At 49.9% G+C, this 21,268-nt stretch overlaps 1 protein-coding gene across 1 annotated transcript; it reads left to right on the top strand.

The window, feature by feature from the left end:
• Positions 1-743: 743 nt before the first annotated feature.
• acadl (acyl-CoA dehydrogenase long chain) lies at positions 744-3,896 on the top strand. The gene is made up of 11 exons (XM_079185873.1): positions 744-940; positions 1,634-1,801; positions 1,912-2,049; positions 2,138-2,302; positions 2,411-2,477; positions 2,556-2,720; positions 2,826-2,927; positions 3,079-3,192; positions 3,269-3,396; positions 3,472-3,558; positions 3,640-3,896. The coding sequence occupies exons 1-11, from the start codon at positions 855-857 to the stop codon at positions 3,731-3,733; spliced, it is 1,314 nt and encodes a 437-aa protein (XP_079041999.1). The 5' UTR covers positions 744-854; the 3' UTR covers positions 3,734-3,896.
• Positions 3,897-21,268: the final 17,372 nt, after the last annotated feature.

Below are 21,268 nucleotides of genomic sequence, written 5' to 3'. Positions count from 1 at the left end.
GACTCACTGAGGAAACATACTTGTTCTCCCGCAGTGTAACTATAACGTAGCTGTGTCACATAAGACTGGGACCGGCAGCGTCTGTGCACACCTTGAGAGAGCCTGCCCCCTTGTGGTCTAACGAGGAAACAGGCAGACTTGTATTACAAAACACATGAGCAGTTTTCTTTTTTTATATACTGTTTAAATATTTTCGACTCTTTTAGATTGCTATTTCATAAAATACTAAATGATTTCCGCACCAAAAATGTAAAGATTTTTATTTTTATTTTACACAAACGTAGCAGCCGCAGGATGCACGTGTTTAATATGCATATGCAACGAGTGATACTCATTGTGCACGCTTTATTTTCTGTAGAAATGAGTTATTAATTGTAATGCTGCGAGTGTTTTGTAATTTCCGCTACAGTGTTGTTCCGACCAATGAGCGTGAGAGGTTTAGGAGAGGAGGAAACAGAGAGGTGTCACTCTGCTGCGGTTTTCACGGACAAAACCTTCCTCCTGGAGTACGAAAAACAAGCTTCAAAGTCACATTTTAAGTTGCACACAAATGATAGTTAGTATCGACACACTTTAACAACACGAAAAAAACGTTTTACTTCTCTACACAGAGCAGACGTTAACAGCTAACCCGTACTGTTGTAGTCCAGGAGCCAGTGACGGACTACAGAGTGTGGCTTCTTCGTTGGTGGTTCTCACCTAGATATTTACGCTGAACGCTGTCTCTCAAGTGTGATGGCTTCTTCGTTGGTGGTTCTCACTCAGATATTTACGCTGAACGCTGTCTTTCAAGTGTGATTTTGCGCACAGTTACAGTTAGTTCTCTGCGGTTTCTGTCTCTGCTTTCTCTCACGATGTTTACTAAGAGAGTGAGCAACATTTGTCTTTGGGGGCTGAGAAATGTCTCCGGACGAGGACGGGGGTACTCTGTGGCTGCCAGGTGACGTATTTCATATCCAATTATAACTTCTTAGGTTTCAATAATGGCTCAAATAGACGGACAATAGTCGAACACACTGTTGGTTCATCTTTAATCGATGTGTAATCGACATACAGGTAAGTCCTCTGTAGAAGTAGTTAGTTCTAGGCGACCTTTGACCCACTTCTTGTCTACGTAGCCTTATAGGCAGCTTTAATGTATACATTCATATCAATAGGTGGAAGTGAAGTGTGTTTTAAAGTTGAAGTAGTTCAGCAAACACATTGCGATATTTTATTTAGAAAAATTAAATATGTTTATTATTCTTGTGCAAGTGCATAAAACAAACAATTGCGTGTAATCTCATGTAGACTAGTCGATTCATCACAAATGTATCTGTTTAATCTATTTTATAAGTCAATTCATCGTTTAAATGTTTTTTTAAGCATTGTTGTTTCCAAAACAAGACATTACAAATTATATATGATTTTATAATTAGTTTTTTTAATCATGTTCTGTTTTTTTTGTACATTTCATGACTAATAGAGAAAATAATGATCCTTAGTTTCATCCCTACTCTCATGCTAATCGTAGCATCTTCCCATAATCCCTTGCTGCTTTACCAAAGTGAATTTAGTTTGGCTCGGGTTGCCGAATCAGCGGCTCGCTGGCGTGATTGGTTGAATTCCTCTAATTCTTCCAAATGCTCTACAGTCAGGCCCAGGAGCCTGGGCAGCCCGGCCCCCCGACCCGCCCTGAGACCTCCAGCGCCGCGACCCTGATGGACATTGGGACCCGCCGCATCTTCAACGAGGACCACGACATCTTCAGACGAAGCGTGCGGCGTTTCTATCAAGAGGAAGTGATTCCGTACCACGATGAGTAGGCTGAAGAACGTTTGAAGTCACTGTCAACATCTCTTGCTGCGACGTCGATCCAAAGTGTATTAAAACTATTTCAGCACAGTCTTTCTTTTTTTGTCCTCGACCCAGGTGGGAGAAGGCCGGTCAGGTGAGCAGGGAGGTGTGGGAGAAGGCTGGAGAGCAAGGCATGCTGGGAGTAATGATACCGGCGGAGCACGGCGGCATCGGCGCAGACCTGTTTTCTGTGGCCGTCACGTGGGAGGAGCAGTGAGTTGTACTAAAAAATACAAAAAAAATCATTCATATCTGACATGTAACACTTTTGTGTTTTTTTAACTTTGTTTCTCTCCTGCAGATCGTACTCCAACTGCTCAGGCCCGGGCTTCGCCCTGCACTCCGACATCATCATGCCCTACGTCTCCAAATACGGTAGCAAGGAGCAGATCGAACGCTTCATCCCCGAGATGACTGCTGGGAAATGCATCAGCGCTATCGCCATGACGGAGCCAGGAGCCGGCAGGTCGGGCATTCAAGCCAAAAGTCCCAAACGTGGGCGTGCAAAGCACCGACGTCGCGTAGCTCTGACGACTCTGCATCTTTGACGACTCTGCATCTTTTATCTTTTCAGTGACCTTCAAGGTGTGAGGACGTACGCCAAGCGGGACGGCAGCGACTGGATCCTCAACGGCAACAAGGTAAACGAGTCACAAAAGGAAGTCATTTGACCGCATCTCGGCACCACCTTGAGCTCCGTTCCGTCTTCACCCCTCCAGGTGTTCATCTCAAACGGGTGGATGTCCGACCTGGTGGTGGTCGTGGCCGTGACGGACCGCGAGGCCAAGTCGGCGGCACACGGCATCAGCCTGTTCCTGGTGGAGGACGGCGCGAAGGGCTTCCAGAAGGGGCGCAAGTTGGAGAAGATCGGCCTGAAGGCTCAGGTACCGGAGCTCGGCGGCCTCCGTCGTTCTTCCACCTCTAAAGCTAAATGTCAGGACACGACGATGCTGTCGCCTCACTGTTTCTTTCTACTCCGTCTTTCGCAGGACACGGCTGAACTGTTCTTTGAGGATGTGCGGCTCCCAGCTGACGCCATCCTGGGGGAGCCCAACAAGGGCTTCTACTACCTGATGAACGAACTGCCTCAGGTGAAGAGAACTCGCCTGAGAATCTTCACGTTTTTAGGATCTTCTCAGTGTCAAAGAACTCCAATGATAGTTGTCCTTTGAGTTGCCTCTATCAATTGTTTCGGGTTCGGTTAGTTTGATGGTAAATCTCCTTCTCGTTTTGTTGGCGAAGGAGCGTCTGGCGATTGCCGGCATGGCCATAGCGAGCTGCGAGTTCATGTTTGAGGAAACCAGGAGCTACGTGATGCAGAGGAAGGCTTTCGGCAAGACCATCGCACATCTTCAGGTCTGTATAACGGACGATTATGTGCTTGCTGTAGAATCTGATTGTTTCTTCACTGCGTCTAATTGGGCTCCCTCAGACCGTGCAACACAAGCTGGCCGAGCTGAAGACGGAGATCTGCGTGGGCCGAGCCTTCATAGACAACTGCCTCCAGCTCCACGCTGAGAAACGCCTGGACACGGCCACGGCCTCCATGGCCAAGTACTGGTGAGGATGTGCTTTTTGCATTCACCCAGGCCATGTTGATGCCATTTGCTAATGTCCGCCTGGGCTTCTCTCCAGGGCTTCTGACCTCCAGAACAAGGTGGCCACGCAGTGCCTGCAGCTCCACGGAGGCTGGGGCTACATGTGGGAATACCCCATCGCCAAGTAAGTGTCACGTGTCCCGATCACACCCGCATTGTTTGCGTTCCGGTCCATCCACAAGTTGCTGAAGTCCGTCTCTTGCAGGGCGTTTGTGGATTCCCGTGTTCAGCCCATCTACGGCGGCACCAATGAGATCATGAAAGAGCTCATCGGCCGCTCCATCGTGAGCCGGAAGTGATGGAAGTTCAATTTGATAATTTAGAGGTTGACAAAAACCTGGTAAACTCAGGATCACTGCTTGTGTCTCGTAGCTATTATTTATTAATCTTAAGAGCATGTGATTGAAGGGCTTAGGGATGAAATGTTGTAAATAGCACCGAATTGAATAAAAACGTGTCAGTCAGCAACAGCGTCCCCTGTGCATTGTCTTCTTTCCACCAGTAGGTGGCAGCAAATGCACGGACAGACACGGTACATGACAAGCAGACTGTTGAACGCGACCTCGTGCATCTCTCCTCGTTTTATAGATACAATGCCGGCGTCTTTGAGTGGATACACCGTGACTATACGTTCTGTCACCATGCGTTTGCGCCCTCGTGGGTTTGCTGCATGCGCCTGTAAAAGACAGAAGTGCAGCTACTGCTCACTGATGCATCTTCCTCCCATCCATCATCTCCCCTTCCCCTCTCTCTCCCCCCCCCACCCCCCCTCTCCTCCTTTCCCATGTTTCCTTAGCAACAGCCACACCCCTGTGCCTCCAGCTCTGCGCTCGTCTCCACTGCGGACACCACTTCCCTCCTCTCAGCAAAGCAGCTCAGAATTTAAAAAAAAATAACCCTTTCTAACAATGACTCGACATTTCACTCACTTTGCAACCCTGCTGGGTGTTCAGTCCGGCTTTGTGCCGGTGTGCGTCTGTGGCCAACTCTGTGCGCGTGCATGACGTCGCATATGTTCACTTCCAAAAGATGTTGTACATGTTTTTTTAAAATATAATATCAAGGAGGGGATTTTCCCGTTCGTGCATGTTGCCCCTTGCACAATCCCGTTGCGCCTACACTGCTGCATTTACGGTAGCTTAACGTGCGGTGGGAGGGACCAGAGGGCCCCTTGGCGCTCTCATTGTCACTCCGTGTTCAGTGCCGCTCAGCAGCCCGAACCTCCAGGTAAGAGCCGCCGCTCTTTGTTTATCATTTACCGGCGAACGAGGCTTTGTGTTTGCTCAGCATTAACAGGTTCCAGCTGTTTGTTTTTTTAATGCAACATCGGCAGCTGTAAAAAAAAAAAGTTTGCAAAGAAAAGCCCTGCGTGGTTATTAACGTTGGCTCTGCCGTCCGCTAATCCTCAGCTGTTGTGTGCGCGCGCGCGTCACGGTCAGATGTACAGTTATGTATGAATTCAGAGATGTGAAAGGATGCGATGTAACTTAACGCGTCGCTTCCCAGTGCACGCGCAGAAATGTGTTCCATCGTGTTTTACTTGCGGGTTTTTGTATTTATTCATTTAGTTTGTTTGTTGTTGGTGCGCCTCTCGCCGCTGCAGCAGCAGCAGCAGCAGCAGCAGCAGCAGCAGCAGCCTGCGCCTTTTGTTCTGGTCCACGCCTGTATGGTGCTGAAACCTGCGTTGCTAAACCCCCCCCCCCCCCCCCCCCCCCCCCCCCCCCCCCAGAGACTCCCTGCAGTGCAGGAGAGCGGATAATGCATTTGATTTAACCGCGTGGAGGTGTAGATCGTGTTAACATTATAGCCATCTCTTTGGCTCACGCCTTTGCCCATCGGCCACGGCCTGTGGATGAGGGAGTAGCCCCGCTTGTCTCCCACAGCCAGTTTGCACCAGCAAAAGGCAGCATGACTTGCATTGGCTGTATAGAATGCTTACATAACACATGCATTGTAATATCTTGTATGGTATTTATTTGAGTTAAGCTACATTAATTGCAATAGTTCTATCATGACAGCAGAGAGCCACTTGGTGAGCGGTCCCCTGATTCCTCCTGTGTGCAGGCCGTAATGGACCCCTGATGGGCTGTAATGTCTTTTATGGGCCTGTCACATTCAGCCAAAGATAGTGATCTAGAAATGTCCAGACCTCCATTACGCATGGATCTGTTCCAACCCCGGCCTCGCGCTGAAGGAGAAGCAGGGGGCCGTAGATTCCCCACGTCTGGGTGTGAGAGCATTCCTTTGATGAAAGGGAATTAACGCTCGCATGAGACGGCACGTCGGTTTTTGTACTTTTGCACATTGTGGTCTCGGAAGACCCCCAGGTACATGGGCGATACATAATGATAATGATGTTGGTATTCGGGGCCGAGCGTTGCAGTGTTGGTAGATTCCTCCTGAGAACAGGTAGGTTTGAGGTTCAGTAACTTGACACGCTGTCAAATGGAAGCGTGATGCACCCTGTTTGCTTGTTTAGTGTGATTTAATTTGATAACAGCGTGCAATAAATGTGCAGGAGGTGGTTTTCCCCCCAAAGTGTTTCCTGTAACAGCGAGGAGGTGTATAAACATTCCCTTTTCAGTGTGATGGTTGCTTGTATTGATTATTGATTTAAGGCAAACCTTGGCGGTTTGCGAGTGTCAATTAACATCTCCTACAATGCAAAGAATGGGCAGAAAGATATACACATGACCACATACACACCTTATAATTCAGTCAGTCAAGGCATGAACTGGGAACATTGACTCCTCGCCCATTTCAACGTAGCTTATGTGTTTCTTGGCTCGGGCCAAATGGGGGTCGCCAAAGTTCATTACAGTCGAGATGTGTGTGTGTGTGTGTGTGTGTGTGTGTCAGGACAAACCTCTCTATCAGGCCAGGTTGGGCTGAGTCTAATCACCGATGGAGTAATTGAAATGACCTTAATCACGAAACAACAGGTTGTGTCCGCGTGTTTACCCGCATAAGCTATGAAAACACGACTTAATTAAACCTCAGATCTCTGTACTCCTTCTGTGTTCATGTGATTTATGTGTGTGTGTGTGTGTGTGTGAGCCACTTCTTGCTTTTCCCACCACTAGGAAACCCTATCCGCCTCCCTGCACCACACGAGGAACGTTAAGTATATTTCCCAACGTCAATTCTGGTTAGGTGCGCCGTCAAAATCCTGAAACCACAGAACCGCTCTGCGCCCTGCACTGAAATTAAGACGCGCCGTATCGGCTGCATGCGTCCGTCCTCCTGGGGAGTAATTGTGCTGGAACAATGTTTGGAGTAGAGATCCGTTTCCAGACCGAGGGCCTGATTCGTGTGCCGCGATCGCCTGAAGGAGGTGAGTGGCGGTGTCACAGGTGTTGGAGGACTCCCGATGTCCCCGGCTGCTCCTCCCGTCCCAGGCCTCCTGCACCACCGGTGTCTAATTGGAGCTGGCAGAACTGTGCTTTTAGCACACGATTAAGTCTTGGACCGTGAGAGGAGACCTAATCTAATTCACATACGTCATCAGGCACCAAACGGCCCACTGGCCTGCATGTGGAGCAGACACACACACACATGCGCGCAGCTTCTTGGCACGCTTGAGTGCTTTTTGTGCGGCGTAGAGGAATAAAACCGTCGATAAATGGGAACTGAATGTGCTGCCATCATGTGTGCACCAACATCACCCATTTGTTTTCCAAGAATGAATGAAGTTGTGCACCTCTCTGAGGCTTCTGAACAGGCCAGATGTCCATGTCTTGCTCAAGGGCTCTTTGTAAGAGAAGATATGTCTCTTAAAGGGACATTGGGGCGAACCGCTCTGCTGTAACAACAGCGGACAGACGGACATGTAGCTACTCGCCAGCAGAGAAAGCTGTCTGGTAGCGGCTAAAAAAAGCAAAAGCGCAGCACAATCTGCAGTCCAGATGTTGTTGAAACAGCTGTTAAAATGCAGATCTACGTGTCTTTATTGGGGTTCTTGAAGTTAATGTGGAGGTGCTGAGGTTTATTGAGTTGGATAAACGCTGTTTATCTGTTGCTCGGATCCATCCCGTGACCTCCTCGACATACAGGACGGTCTCTCTTAACCGCCCCTTGTAACTCTCTCTCCACATCCACGGCTGACTAGCACCCAGTCTCCCAAACCGACCCTGACAGCCGGCGTCGCATTTCATTCCTCACGGGCGATGCCCCTCGACAGAGAGGACTCTCATTCGGGGGCATTCCCAGCAAACTCTCCTCGCATATTGGCATCCACGATATTCCCCCGCGCCGCTGTGGCGTAACCCTGTTAGCTAATCCGCGAGGTCAGCGCGATCGTGGGCCCGGGAAAGAAGTTTTATTTCTGAGAGACGGAGAACACAACGCTGCCTACCACACAGGTGGAACTTGGCTCGAGTACGGCACATCCATTTAGATTTAGTTTGTGTGCACCAGTGCCCAAAAAGCACATTCCAAGAAAGGAAGACAAAAAAATGTGCTGGACGTTCACACGGAGCTGTTGCGTGAAGCTTAATGCGTCTCCGTCTTGGCGGGGCTATGACATCGTATAGTGCAGCTTTGACTTAATGTCTGCGGTTTCACGCCCCTTGATTGGGACACGAGAATGCAGGCAGCTGGGCTGTTGACATGTTCTGGGGAATGTTATGGCTGTGGGCTGCCTCTATGTGCAGCCAGATGGGCCCTGCATCTGTTTTAACGCAGCGCACCGGGACTTGGCAGGATTCGGTTGGGCCTTCCAGTCGAAAGGTGTAAAGGAAGCGCCAATTTGACGGGTTTTTGCCAGATTTTTAGGCTGTTAAAGATCTATTTGTGAATAGTCCATCAAAGACAGAACTATTGAAGTACGCACAGTTACATTCGGAGGCCTGTGTGGTTTTTTTTCGGACCCTGGACGAAACCATTAATGAGCCCCAGCGTCTTCCAGCATGGGCCGGGGGAACCTCCACTTAGCCTAGCGTGGCGGCTAAGCTATGTAGCGCCGCGCCGTTTAATGATTTCCAGATGTTCAAGCTAAACGGCTCGATTGTGTTCTCCCCATCTTTCTTGCAAACAGTGGACTGCCAGCAGCACAGGCCCGAAAACATGGGGCGCAGTGTGCTGGGGGGAATCAAAGAGCCTCATTGTTGGACGCCCGTGTATTGTTAGAACATACACACTCAGGTTTCTTTATGCTTTTAAGAACATTTTTCCTCTCCGTTGCTAATTCCTCTAATGTCATGGAAATAAGTCTCCGAGGATTCGAGGCCTGGAGCTTCCTAAATGAAACCAGAACACGTCTTTTACTGTGTCAGTGTGTCCATCTCTGTTCCTGTGTGGCTTGTCGGGGCCGTATTGTGGATGAATGGAAAAACAACAACAAAAAACCCAGATTCATGGGAAGACACAGCGGCTCTGTGGAGCCGGTGCGAAGCGTAGAAACAGATGGACGCCGATGGTACATCACGTTCCTGTGAGTCTGTATTTTAACTGGACTGCAGGAACACAGCAGCTGAGTGTGTGTAGTGGACCTCCTGGCCCGCTTCCAGGAAAGGTTTTTTTTTACTGTGACCGCCTCAGCAAATGTCTGAAGAGGGACTTACCAGCAGCTCCAACATCCTCTCTTAGATATGTAACAGGCTGATGAAGACGAAGAGAGATGAAGGAGGTAAATCAATACATTTTCCAAATGAAAGAATACAAAATAAACCAAACAGAGAAACGCTGCTCTGCGGTGGGCTTCTCATTCACAAGTATCTCCCTATCTGGACCGTCTTGTGTTGTTTTCAAGTGTCGACTGTGTGTGCCTACTGCCCCCCGATTTGGGGCCACCAAGGGCCCCCCTCACCACGGCAACCCCTGCCATGGAAACCAGCACCCTCAAAGGAATGAGCCTTTTGAGTACCAGTGTGTAGAGACCCTCTGTGTGGCTCCAGCTCACTCCGTAGTAAGGGGATACAGACAGGGGGGCCTGGAAAACAGCATTCTCCATCCGGTTCCCTTGTTTTTCCCTTTCCTTTCCTTTCCTTTCCTTTCCTTTCCACCTGTGACTCCCCCGATTGGGTCAGAGAATGAACTGAACGTGTCGAATCTCCCCCCCGTGTTCTCATTCCTCCTCTTGCAGCGTCCGAGGGAGCGGTCGCGTTGTGTCGGTGGGCCGCGCATGCGCGACGGGGCCAATGCGTCCCCGGGGCGCTGTTCAGTGGAGGCAGGGTGGGAGACTTCACCGCCTCAGGTCACCTCATTAAATCAAAGAGCGTAAATCCTGGTCGAAAAGGGAGCCGTCGGCTTCACTCCGGAGCATCAACAGATGCTTGTGAATGGCCTCTGGGGGAAGGCGAGTCTCTCTTGTTAATGCCGACAATAGCTGGTGATAAACTGGAGAACTGGAGCTCACCGGCCAAGGTTTTCCTCCATCTATAGTCACGTACAGACCTGGCTAGCTATAGTTTCACCGTTTTACTCTCATTTAGCATTTTAAAAAGCAGAAGAAATGTGATTTTCATGCCATATATCCTGGCATCTATATCATACGCCAACTGTTTCCCCGGTTTTCCTTTTATACAAACGTTTGTGTTCCGTGTTATTTGTGTAGGTTTTATGGATCGTACAGTAAAACTTGTTCAGCGTCTCGGCCTCTGAGGAACTGCAAACCTGTCCGCTGAGTTTTACCTCTGCACCGTAGCGGCCTGGTACAGACGTCTGGGCTGCGGCTTCACTGTTGATACCAGCATCGTTGTCTTCTTGTCTGTGTAGCCTGTGAGCCCAAACATTCCCCCCCCCGAGCCTTATTTCTTCCCCTCAGCTCACCTGTCCCCTGTTGGGAAGCAGGAGGACAAGGAGACCCCCCGTGGATCTGCATGTCCACATTCAGATGCTAATCCGCTACCATCTGCTTTCCACCTCGGTGGGGGTGGGGATGCCTCCTTGTCCACGGTCGCTACGGGGTAGGGAGGAAAATCCCTGAGCTCCTTGTGTCCCGAGGGCTTGCCAGGCTGGTCGCCACCTTCACACCCTAATCAAGGCACACTGCACCCCCCCCCCCCCCCCCCCCCCCCCCCCCCCTCCCTTAAGCCCTGTTCTCACCCTCACCCAGCAGGGGGTCACACATACAGAAGGCTGAGCAAGACTTCACGAAGAAGTTACCCCCTTTATTCAGGGGCAATGGGCCTTAGAATAATAGACCTGTTCCTCTGCGTGACCCCGCTCGCCCGATTGGTCAAAGAGGCTTCCGGGGCGGAGACGTCAACCACTGTTCTAAGCCGCCTCCCCCTTTCTAGCTAATCAAGTGAAGCAGACGTGATTTACACGGACGGCGTCAACAATTGTTGGAGTTTCGCTCCCACTCAACCGAGTGGGAACTCAGGCTTGTTCTCCTGGTTGCACGTCAACTGGTGTGTGTGTGTGTGTGTGTGTGTGTGTGTGTGTGTGTGTGTGTGTGTGTGTGTGTGTGTGTGTGTGTGTGTGTGTGTGTGTGTGTGTGTGTGTGTGTGTGTGTGTGTGTGTGTGTGTGTGTGTGTGTGTGTGTGTGTGTGTGTGTGTGTGTGTGGGGGGGGGGGGGTCGGGATGACATAATAGAGTATATTTTGGCAGTCACTGCGGGAAGTTCCTCTTCATGCTCGTCGCCTGTTTTTTAGAAAGCAATTATTTGCTGGGTATCATGAGCAGAGTCCAAGACAATGTACTAAGACAGATCGCCGTGTAATAACTCTGGAATGAAGCTCCGCGCGTTTTTTCAACCAAGGAGACACGGAATGCGTTTCATCTGCGGCAGCATCGTCCGTTCTCAAAGCACCAGCTATTTCCTGCGTTCCCCGACTGCAGACGATGTGAACCAGCGGCGATCCAACCCACAAAGGGGACGGCGCTGCAGATCCGAGACGCCTTAATCTGCAATCCACATCTGAGTAATGAAAACACAAAGCTCTGCGGCACTCATGTCTACTGCGTCCGCATGTGGCTCTGCTTAGTGTGAGAACCCCTGTGCCTCCTGAAGCCAGAGTGAGGTTGATCACATCCCACGCTAATCATGATCTTTCCAAGAATTCAGAAACCTGGAGCCCACACGGCGACACCAACTACTCAAATGTCGACTGGATTGAACGGAAATAAGCAGTGTCGGTGGTGATTTAATGTCAGGCCTGAAGCAGCACATTTGGCTTTCGACGGGGATCCGGACGACTACACCCGTGCTGGGCTTTCGTTTTTGTACCACGGGACATAATGACCAGGCCACAGAAAGAATCAAGAGGGACGTATCCCGAGCTGCAGTCGGCTCCGAGCGTGTAAATTGTCCAGCAACTTAATGAAGGACGACCTCACCCTCGAGTCCCTCAAGCGCACAAAGTCATTATCGCCTCAACCACACCGAACCCCGTGTCAGCACATACCGCTCTGCTCTGCTCTTTAATAACTCCGGCTTCATTCTTCACTCCTTCCTCTTTTGTTAATGGACACTGGCCAGAGATTCCCAGGCAACGAGACCCCCCCCCCCCCCCCCACCCAGCCTCTCTCATCTGCCTTAAGAGCCTGCTTTTATTATTGCCTCCCCTCCCTCTCACTCCAACCACAATATTGCTGTATCACTTTCACTAATAACCTGCACTTACAGCACCTGAGGGTGAAAGCGCTGCCGACATGCTTCCTGTCGACGGAGGAAAAGGGTTTGCACACTGTGTTTGCTATTCAAACGCAGTTTTAAAAGGCCGTTTGAGTTGATTGAATACTTTGTATGTCTGTATGTCTGCTTCATTATCGCTCAACTGTCAGCTGGAAGGGTCTCTTTGGCGCTTGATGCTTTTTATTCCTCGCCTGCGTCGCCGCGATTCCTTTTCAAAGGAAGCATCACGGTGTTTTTGCCGGTGTTGTCTCCTGAACCTCAAAATGCACAGCTTCAGATGTGCAGTCCCTGTGATTCGAAGCAGCCATTGGACGTGGATTACTCTGAAAAGCTCTGATTAAAAAGCAGTTAACGGACTAAAACATGCAAAACTACTCGCACCAGCCGGGAATTTGTTTTCCCATTTAGGAATAAGACGTCAAAACATAACACACTGTTATTCATGTCTCACGAGGGTACAGCGACTGCAGTTTTCCCCGCTCAGAGCGGCCAAACATCAACATCGTCTCTGTTCCCGAGCCTGCTGCCGTGACTCATTCTTTTTCGGGAGATGGCGGGGAAAAGAGTGCCGGCTTTGCTTGTTTTGGATGCTTTACTGACGGGGCGGTTTCCCATGCCTTGCCTGAATGACAGAGTTGCCCCATAAGTCTTGACAGCTGTTGACTCCAACTCAGGGATGTGTTTGTTTTGTTATTTGTTGCCGTTACTTGCCAGGATGGAGCTGCGTGCGGATCTTTGCTGACGTCTTATGGTTTTGCGTGTATCTATTGGATAACGCTTGGTGTGTGTGTGTGTGTGTGTGTGTGTGTGTGTGTGTGTGTGTGTGTGTGTGTGTGTGTGTGTGTGTGTGTGTGTGTGTGTGTGTGTGTGTGTGTGTGTGTGTGTGTGTGTGTGTGTGTGTGGCGCCGCGTGGCCGCGTGTGCATGCGACCTGTGACATCCTCCTACCGCTGCACTCAAGCCCTGTGCAGCTGCCCTCCTCCTCCTCCTCCTCCTCCTCCTCCTCCTCCTCCTCCTCCTCCTCCTCCTCCTCCTCCTCCTCCTCCTCCTCCTCCTCCTCCTCCTCGTCTCTGATGACTTCCAGAAACTTCCTCTCTTCCCTCCGTCTCAGTGACACGTGTGTCCTCTCTCGTCCCGAGCCTGAACACCATGCGGCAACACCGCGGGGCTGTTACCGGCTGCTTCTCACACGTCTCTCTGGGGGAAAGCAACATCTGTACTGAATAGTCGCTAATAGTCTAGAGACATCTGTATTTGTGTTTCCAAGAGTTGTAAATTGTGAGCCAGTGGAATTGTATGGATTTTGGGTGTATTAATATCTCCTAAAAGCTACTTTTAAACCTTAGTCAAGGAGTGTTTTTCTGTTCGGCTGAGCTCTAACTGTCCTCCTGCTGGAGCTTCATGACTCCAGAAGCCCAGCGTCTGACCACTGGTGCCCGGATCCCGGTGCTCCCCGTGTAGGTGCTAATTTAGAGCAGATGGCATGTGGACGCCAAGGCTCAGGACTCCCATCAACAGGAAATGGCTTAGAAACGGGGACATCCCTCCTACAAATTACAGCCGTTTACCTTTCCTTGGTGTTAACCTGCCCTCTCAGTGATCCGCTGAAGAGAGGAGGAAAGACTCCATGACCAATCTATAATGTCAATGTTTTTCTACCCACTGAAGTTTTACTCGGGGACTATGGAGGGCTGTGTTCCCTGTGAGTAAAAAGCATGTTGTGACTTTTCCATGGTGTAATATGGGTTTCTTGTACAGTAGCCTGTGTTTCAGTTCAGCCCAGGGTGCATGGACGACTTCAAAGCCCACGGCTACACCCTGTGGTTAGTGTAAAGCCGGACACACACACACACACACAACCTGGCAGGGAGTTGATACACGCGCCACGATACACACGCCCTCAGACGGGCACACATTTATTCAAGTCCATAAAAACTGTTGACTGCGTTCTCACCCCTCAACTCCCCCCCCCCCCCCCCACACACACACACACACACACGCACAGTCCCTCCACTTCCTGTCTGTTTCGTTCTCCTCAAAATGACGTCTCTGTTTTATAAGGGCCTCTTTGGGGCACATTTCACATTTGAGGAATTTCCTGTGTTCTGCTTTTTTATCAGAGGGGAATGACACACAGGCCATCTTTAGTCTGTCAGCATGGGAGGCTGTCTGTGTGTGTGTGTGTGTGTCCGCCTCCACTTTCTTTGCATGCATACCAATGTGAGAGACGATATGAGCCCAGAGAGGCCATCCTGCTGGGTGGTACAAAGGAAGGACTAGTTTCCGTCCATCACAGTTCATATTCATCCAGTGGCGGACCGGCTGCTGCGCGAGACGTCTGTCGGACATTCCCGGCGTGTGTGCATGTGTTATTGGTTGTGCTTGTGACTGCAAGCTGGTCATTGAGATGGCGCGAGGCTCACTCTTGGCAAATGAGCAGCCCGCTATTTGGTCTTGTGCGGTTGCAGACGAGCAAAGCTGCACTTTCACAAAACCACTTCCAGGTTTTTAATGCACTTAGGAAGTGCTTTTCTCTGAATAGTGCCCGAGTGGCTGTGTTGTCGGGTAATGGTGTCAATAGTTGCTTTTTTCCCCAAAACATGAATGGAGTTGAGTTCCTCTGGCGTGTGGTTCTAGTGCTACTGTAAATAAATACTCGACTCTAGCTTCATCGCTCCCTCATTGAGCGTATGAGGGAGTTTCTGATGCAGCGACGTGGTTGACCGTCCTGCGCAAACTGTGCTAATAAAGGCCGAGTTTAGTGCCGAACTAAAGAGATTGAACCAGCGACAGACTGACGTGGCGTGGGCTTGGACGAGGTGCTTTAGTGCGAGTGAGTCCTGCTGTGGTGTCTATATGCAGAGGGCTCTCAGGGGATGGAGAGGATCAGCGTCTGTGTCTTGTCTAGCTGCTCTGAACAGACTGACCTTTTGACTTCTGAGTCCTTGGAACAGCTTTTGATCAGCGGCGAAAGAGTTTGACAGCTTCATCTCAATGAAAACATTATCGAGTCAATTAAAATGAGTGGGAATAAAAATGAAATGCAGAACGATCAAATTGGCCTCACATCAAAGAAAATGAGTTCATCTAATCATCATAAATGTGATGAAATGACATGAACGGTATGTGATTGACCCGGCTGACTGAGCCTGAGACACACAAGTATCTGCTAACCTTTAAGCGGAAAGCCACGGCTCAGCACGGATTTGGCTAATTAGATTTCCCTCGGTCTTAAATCTAATTACTATTTGTTTAAAGCAAACAGCTAAACAAGCAGATGTCACCGTGTTTTCTGCCGTTTCAAACCAAACGGAGCAGTTGTTGTGGGAAACCGACATTGTGCTGGAAAGAGATTGCTCTTGTGATCCTTCTGCGGCTGTAGCGGTGATCCGGTCATTAACATGCGTCTGCCAGCGGCGGCGATTACAAGGTCCATGTCTGGGCGAAAGTATTAGCGTGGCTCTGACTGTAAGGCTTACAGCTACATACTATAGTGGTTAGAAGAAAGTAGATCTTCATTTTCGTTTTTTATTCTCAGTTCAAGATTGAGACTATAAACTCATGTTCCCAATGTTTACTGAGGGAATGAATCCAGAGAGAAGTAGAGTTATTTTCTCATAGACTTCTATACAACCGGAGGAGTCGCCCCCTGCTGGACATTAGGGAGAATGCAAGTTTTAGGATATCTTGGCCTCTGCTGCGTCGATGGAGACCATTCGTTTCGATTGTCTTCCCCCGTTCCCCATTGCTTCATCTTTCCTCCGCCTCCTTTTTGTACCAAAGCACTTACCCTAATCTTTAATCCATATCTACATATATTCATGACAACCGCTCTCTGCTCTCTCGTAAAAAAACCCACAGCCGTTCAAGTTCTACGCTGGCAAAAGCAAAAGCAGAGCTGGAATTACACCACCGAAGCCACCGCCGCTGTCTTCTCAAGCACCTGCAATAAATGTGCCCAGTCAGTGAAATCCAGCTTGTGCTAATGCTGCTGCATTTTAGAAAAAGCTTGAGTCATGCTTCTCAGAGGACAAGTCTGGAATTCATATCGGCTGCATCAATTCAGCACCGGTTTGTTTTTTCAGGAGTAACAGCTTGTGCTTATCTTTTATTCTGGATTTGTTGTCGGTCTCCAGACTCTTCTACGCAATCTCCCATCCAAATCTGGATGAAGGGGGTCCGGGCAGATTACGCCCCAAACCCACGATGATCTATTCAGCTAATCCTGATCACATGTGAGTTGGCTGTTCCCCAATCTCACTGCTGGGGAATCAGCGATCAACCCGCATCCCCCACTTCCAATACGGCAATGCGATTGACCTACCTTTTAATTTGGGATTAGACATCAGGTTTTATTGTGACCCGTGAGAATAAAGCCCGGGATAACCATATGCGCTAAAAATGAACAGCCTCACAAACCTGTGAAAGTGGAACGACCTCAGCATCTTGCACTTGTTTAAAGGAGGGGAGATAACTTGTTTGCACCTGTGTGTGTGTGTGTGTGTGTGTGTGTCTGATGTTTGACCGTCCATATGTCCCGCTCAAACACAGGGTAAACAAACTGTGTAATCTGGTGCTGTCTCTGACGTTAGCGCGACTAGCATCTGCTTTTCTGGCAGCGGGTGCTGATGAGCGATTAGATGGCAGTGGCTAACGCTAGCCGGCTCTGCTGCTCCAGGTCCAGGCCTCGCTCTGTAATCAGGGCTGGCAAAAGGCCTCCCTAAAGGCGGCTGGCGTTGACAGGGCCGTCTGCGGCTCTCCCGAGCTTTCATTACCACTCCCCCAGCCCCGCCACCCAACCTTCATTCTCCTTCCTCCTTATCTCTTATCTCCCCTCGCCTGTTTTCCTTTCACCTAAAACTCCCAAAAGCGACGCCATGCCGCTGGGTTCGTCATGAGCGCCGAGCCCAACTCATCTCTTGTTTTTTTTGTTTTTTTTAAAACTGGATCCAGTCCCAGACGGTGACAGGTTGATTACAGTCTTACACTGATGGCTCTTTCTGCGCCCCCCCCCCCCCGGAACAAGACAAGCTAATGATGAACTGAGGGAGGACGTGATGTGGGATGGAAGCAGCAGGACCGGCTCGCTCTATTCTCCCTCTTCCTCTCATTTTGGTTTATGTAGATGTGTCCTTTTATGAGTCGGCCTCACGTCAACCTCAGTGGTCTCTGTGTGGTTTGGCCGTCATGTTGGGGAGTGTCCCTTGACATCGGTCTGGTCATACTGGTTTTCCTTAGCGGGCTCATTTATTTCCCTCTTCAAGTATAGGTTGAGACGTCTGTTTTAATACTCGTCTTGTTTTGAGTATCAACACGAAGTGGAGCGGTAGGGAACCGAAACGGTGAAGTGGCACCACAACAACGAGCGGAATGGTCCTTTATTGACGCATCAAAGGGGACGTATGACAAATATTCTGCTGGTATCCGGCTGTCAATGAGGCCTTCACCTCATAAATCATAACACACGAGTGTGCGCGGGTATTCGCTTGATTGGTTTCTTTGTTTTTTGTTTATTTATTCAGTTGTCCGCATTTGCACTCATTCCTTTGTTTGGTTCGTCTCTTTAGCTCATATTTCTCGTATTTATTCACAACTTTTGACAGCTAAAGGCTGGGACCACTCTGAGCCCCCGGACTGTAAATATAGTTCATTTCATCTGGTTTTGAGGTCGGTGTAATGAGCAGGGAATTAGTCTTTCAGCAGTCAGCACTCCCGACTTGTATGCTTTTGCTCGTCTGGCCTCTGCGGTCTCTCACTCAGACCCTCTCCCCCCCCCCAGACCCCCCCTCTCTGTCTTTGTCTCAGAGCTGCTGCAGTCGGCCATGCCTGCAAATGAGCTCCAGGACAGAGCCATTATTCAGCACGGGGCACAAGCCCCCGCGCCCCTTCTTCCACTCGCGCTGCACTCGCTGTCATGTTCAGATGCTGCACGCGTTCATAATATGCACGCCGTCTGAGCAAAATGTGCACAGACGCGCCGAGAGGAGAATGAAATATGCCGCTGGAAATTCCTCGGATAGAGGTTCATCTTGGAGCTCAATTCCCTCCGGGGGGTGGATGAGCCTCATATCTCTTTCAAACATGAATTAATGTGGCTGCCACGTGCACACAAACGCACACATTTCTTGTGCCCATCCCCCTGTTATCCACCGCTCCCCAATGCTGTGGAGACACTGGTTTGGTTGCAGAGTGTGTGCTGGTGAAGGGAAAGTCAGGGGAGGGGAGGGGGGGGGAGACCTGTGAGACAGCATGCATGTTGGCTCGGTGTGTGTGTGTGAGAGTGTGTGTGTGTGTGTGTGAGCTGCAGCAGAGTGCTCGCCGGCGAGAAAAAGCATCAGCCATCTCTGTCAGCGCGGCGCTGCTCCCATGACTCCTGGTCGCTCCTTTTTTCTGTCTCTCATCGCAATCTCTCTTTCCTCTCTCTGCAGAAGCCGCTGCCTTGCCCCCCCCAACCCCCCCACCCAGCCGTGAGTCCTCTCTTCTGCAGACAAAAACAAGCCGCCCTGCCCCACCAGGTAAGACGTTCTATATTGTTCCTTTCTTTTTTGGCCGGGGAATCTTTTCATGGAGTTTGCTTTCATGCTCGGCAAACCACGAGCAAAGCAGCAGAGATAAATAATGAGTTATTATACCCCCCCCCCCCCCCCGGAGAATGCCTGTGATCTCTAATCAATGCCTCCCTTTGCATCATCTCCCCTTTGTTTGCTGAGATTCTAATTATCCAGGATATTTGCTGCCGACATACTCGAGCAACCAGAGTGAAAGAGCCGATGTTGTGATAAGCCAGGGGGGCTGTCTCTGTGTTTTGGTGACCCCGTAGTTCTTTGTGGCGTACCCGGTCTAGACGACGACTCTGATTATTCAGCCGGCAGGACGGTTCACCCAGAGTGTGCTGCTGCTGCCGCTGCTGCTTCTGTGTGCGCCGGCGAATGTTTACCGAGAGATGTACAAAGCACACGAAAAAACAAACGAGACCGCGGGACACGCGGGCTGTCGGCGACGGCAGAGCCGGCTGTCACAAGTTTGCTGACGGCTCGGTCGAGAGGAGCTTTGGGGACTGACGGGCATTGTTTTGTATGTGAGCAGGAGGATGAGGACTCTGACTCCCTGCCTTTGCCCTTTTTTCTCCCACCTTTTCTTTTCTTCCTCCCTCTGCACGTCCCCACTCTCCTCTCTCTTTGTCTTCCTCTTACCGTCTGACACTCTTTCCCTTTTCAAGTCGCAACAACAGGACATTTTAGTTGATGTTGTCTCTTGTCCGCCTGAGAGAGTGGCGGCTCTGAGGCGAGCTGTGCTTTCCTGGGAACCAACTTTCGAATGACACACCATGGCGCGGGAGGGGAAGGACAGAGAGGGGGCAATTGCGCCCCCGCTCTGTCCTCCTTTTTCCAGGGGGTCACAAATGGAATCCTGTCCCCCCAATCATCCTCCTCCTCTTCCCATTTTTCCTCCATCCCCTCAGAGCGAGGTCATCGTTTGGCAGGGAGGCCGCTGCTGCACCGACTGTCGGTCGCAGGGCTAAAACAGTGGGAGATAGGGACATTGTTTCGGAGTCACCCTGATGCCAACGGCTGTTTGGACTGTAACAGAGCTACATGTAGGTGTCACCGAGATGCCAAGTGTGAAAGAGAAGGCCATTGTTCCTATAGCTTTCCCTCCGTCAATCAACCTCTCGTGCCGCAGTGCTTTTTAGCCTTCAAGGCGCCTGATCCCCATCAGAGATTAATATGTAATGCAGGTTGTTTTCAGAGGCAAACTGTAGGAGAAAGGGGGCATCGGGGTCGCGTCAACACCACCCTCGACTTTGACCGAACGCCCTGAAGTGTCTGTTGACAAGTGACGGGTTTGCAGCTGGATGACGCTGGTGGGCCAGACAGACCGACGCAGCCGGAGAAAATAGACGGCGTTGTTATTTCAGGCAGAAGTTGGTGACGTTGAGCTTGAATGTAGAGATTTCAAGCTATGTTTGCCACATAAGATGCTTGCCTACTTATTAGCTGCACTATACAAAACAACACTTAACAGCTGCAGTCTTCCCTAAAAATATTACATTTTTACACATTTTTTGCGTCTTCACATTCTTGAGGGTTTTCCAGAGTCGTAAAATCGCGGCCTGCAGGCTCCGTCATGTTGACGGATGAATGTGCGTGATGCTCTCAGGCCGCTAAGAAACCTACGTGTCTATATGAATATGGACTCTTAAGGGGGGGGGTGCACAAAGACCTGCACCTGGTCCTGCCTGGTTTTGCATAGCGCTGCGAGGAGAAGTGCTGTTTCGGCCTGTCTATCGTGTGACGGGCTGAGATTTGCAATTTCGTAATTGCAAGAAAGAATGAATGAAATAATGTTGTTTTATTTTGAAAGTCTTCTCGTGAATACTCTTGACTCCTCGTGGCTCTGATGCGTGTGCGTGCGCGTACGTCTTTGGGGAGCAGGAGGCTGTCTTTGTGGATTATAGATGAGGAGTTTGGAGCGATGGCCAAGTTAAAAGGCGAGGAAGCGGAGACCTCAGAGGAGAGGACAGAAACGCAGACTGGGAAAACCACTGCAGCATCAACAGCCGCTTTATTAGCATAAATCATGTCATTTCCTGGCACGAGCTACATTTTCCTTATTATTTATGAATATGAAGAATTATCTGACCTCTTCTTGCATAATGTGATGGTTTCTCTCCTTTCTAAAAGCTGAGCATGGGTGAGTTTAAAAGTGAGTTCTGCAGCATGAGAGAGAGAGAGAGAGAGAGAGAGAGGGGGAGAAATCTGGACCAGATAATTGTGGAAATGTCTTCCTGTGATGTTCGCCGTTATCTCGCCTCATTTCAGCAGAGTTCAGCGAGGTTTATCAGGCCTTTTAGCACAGCTCCAAGATTAGGATTCATTTCCTGTTTGCCTCGTCTCTGATGATGAAGTCAAATCTGTGGATTAGGTCAGCCTCTCAGACCTCCTTCCCCTCCTTCCTCTCTCCTCGACTCCTCCCTTCCTCCGTCTCTTCTCTCTTTGCCTTCTGTTTGACACGCTTGGCCTCCCTCCCTCCTCCCGGGAGGTCAAGGTCAAGACGCTGAAGACAAATTGCTTGTGTGTCCAACCTTGTAAAGTCGCACCTTCACCGTTTGTGCCCATCAGTCAAATAGCATCATCCTCTAATAAAAGCATTTGTGCACAAAAAGACGAATTGTGTTGAGGGAGATTACGGTTTCATAACAAGCAGGCCAACTGCTGCGTGACAGCGGGATCATTTGCTGCGACGGTTAAAAAGGT

Source organism: Pholis gunnellus (genome assembly GCF_910591455.1).
Source record: "Pholis gunnellus genome assembly, chromosome: 24".
In the NCBI taxonomy this organism is placed as follows: domain Eukaryota; kingdom Metazoa; phylum Chordata; class Actinopteri; order Perciformes; family Pholidae; genus Pholis; species Pholis gunnellus.
The sequence above is the reverse complement of the archived record's forward strand: the minus strand, read 5'-3'. Positions and strand labels throughout refer to the sequence as shown.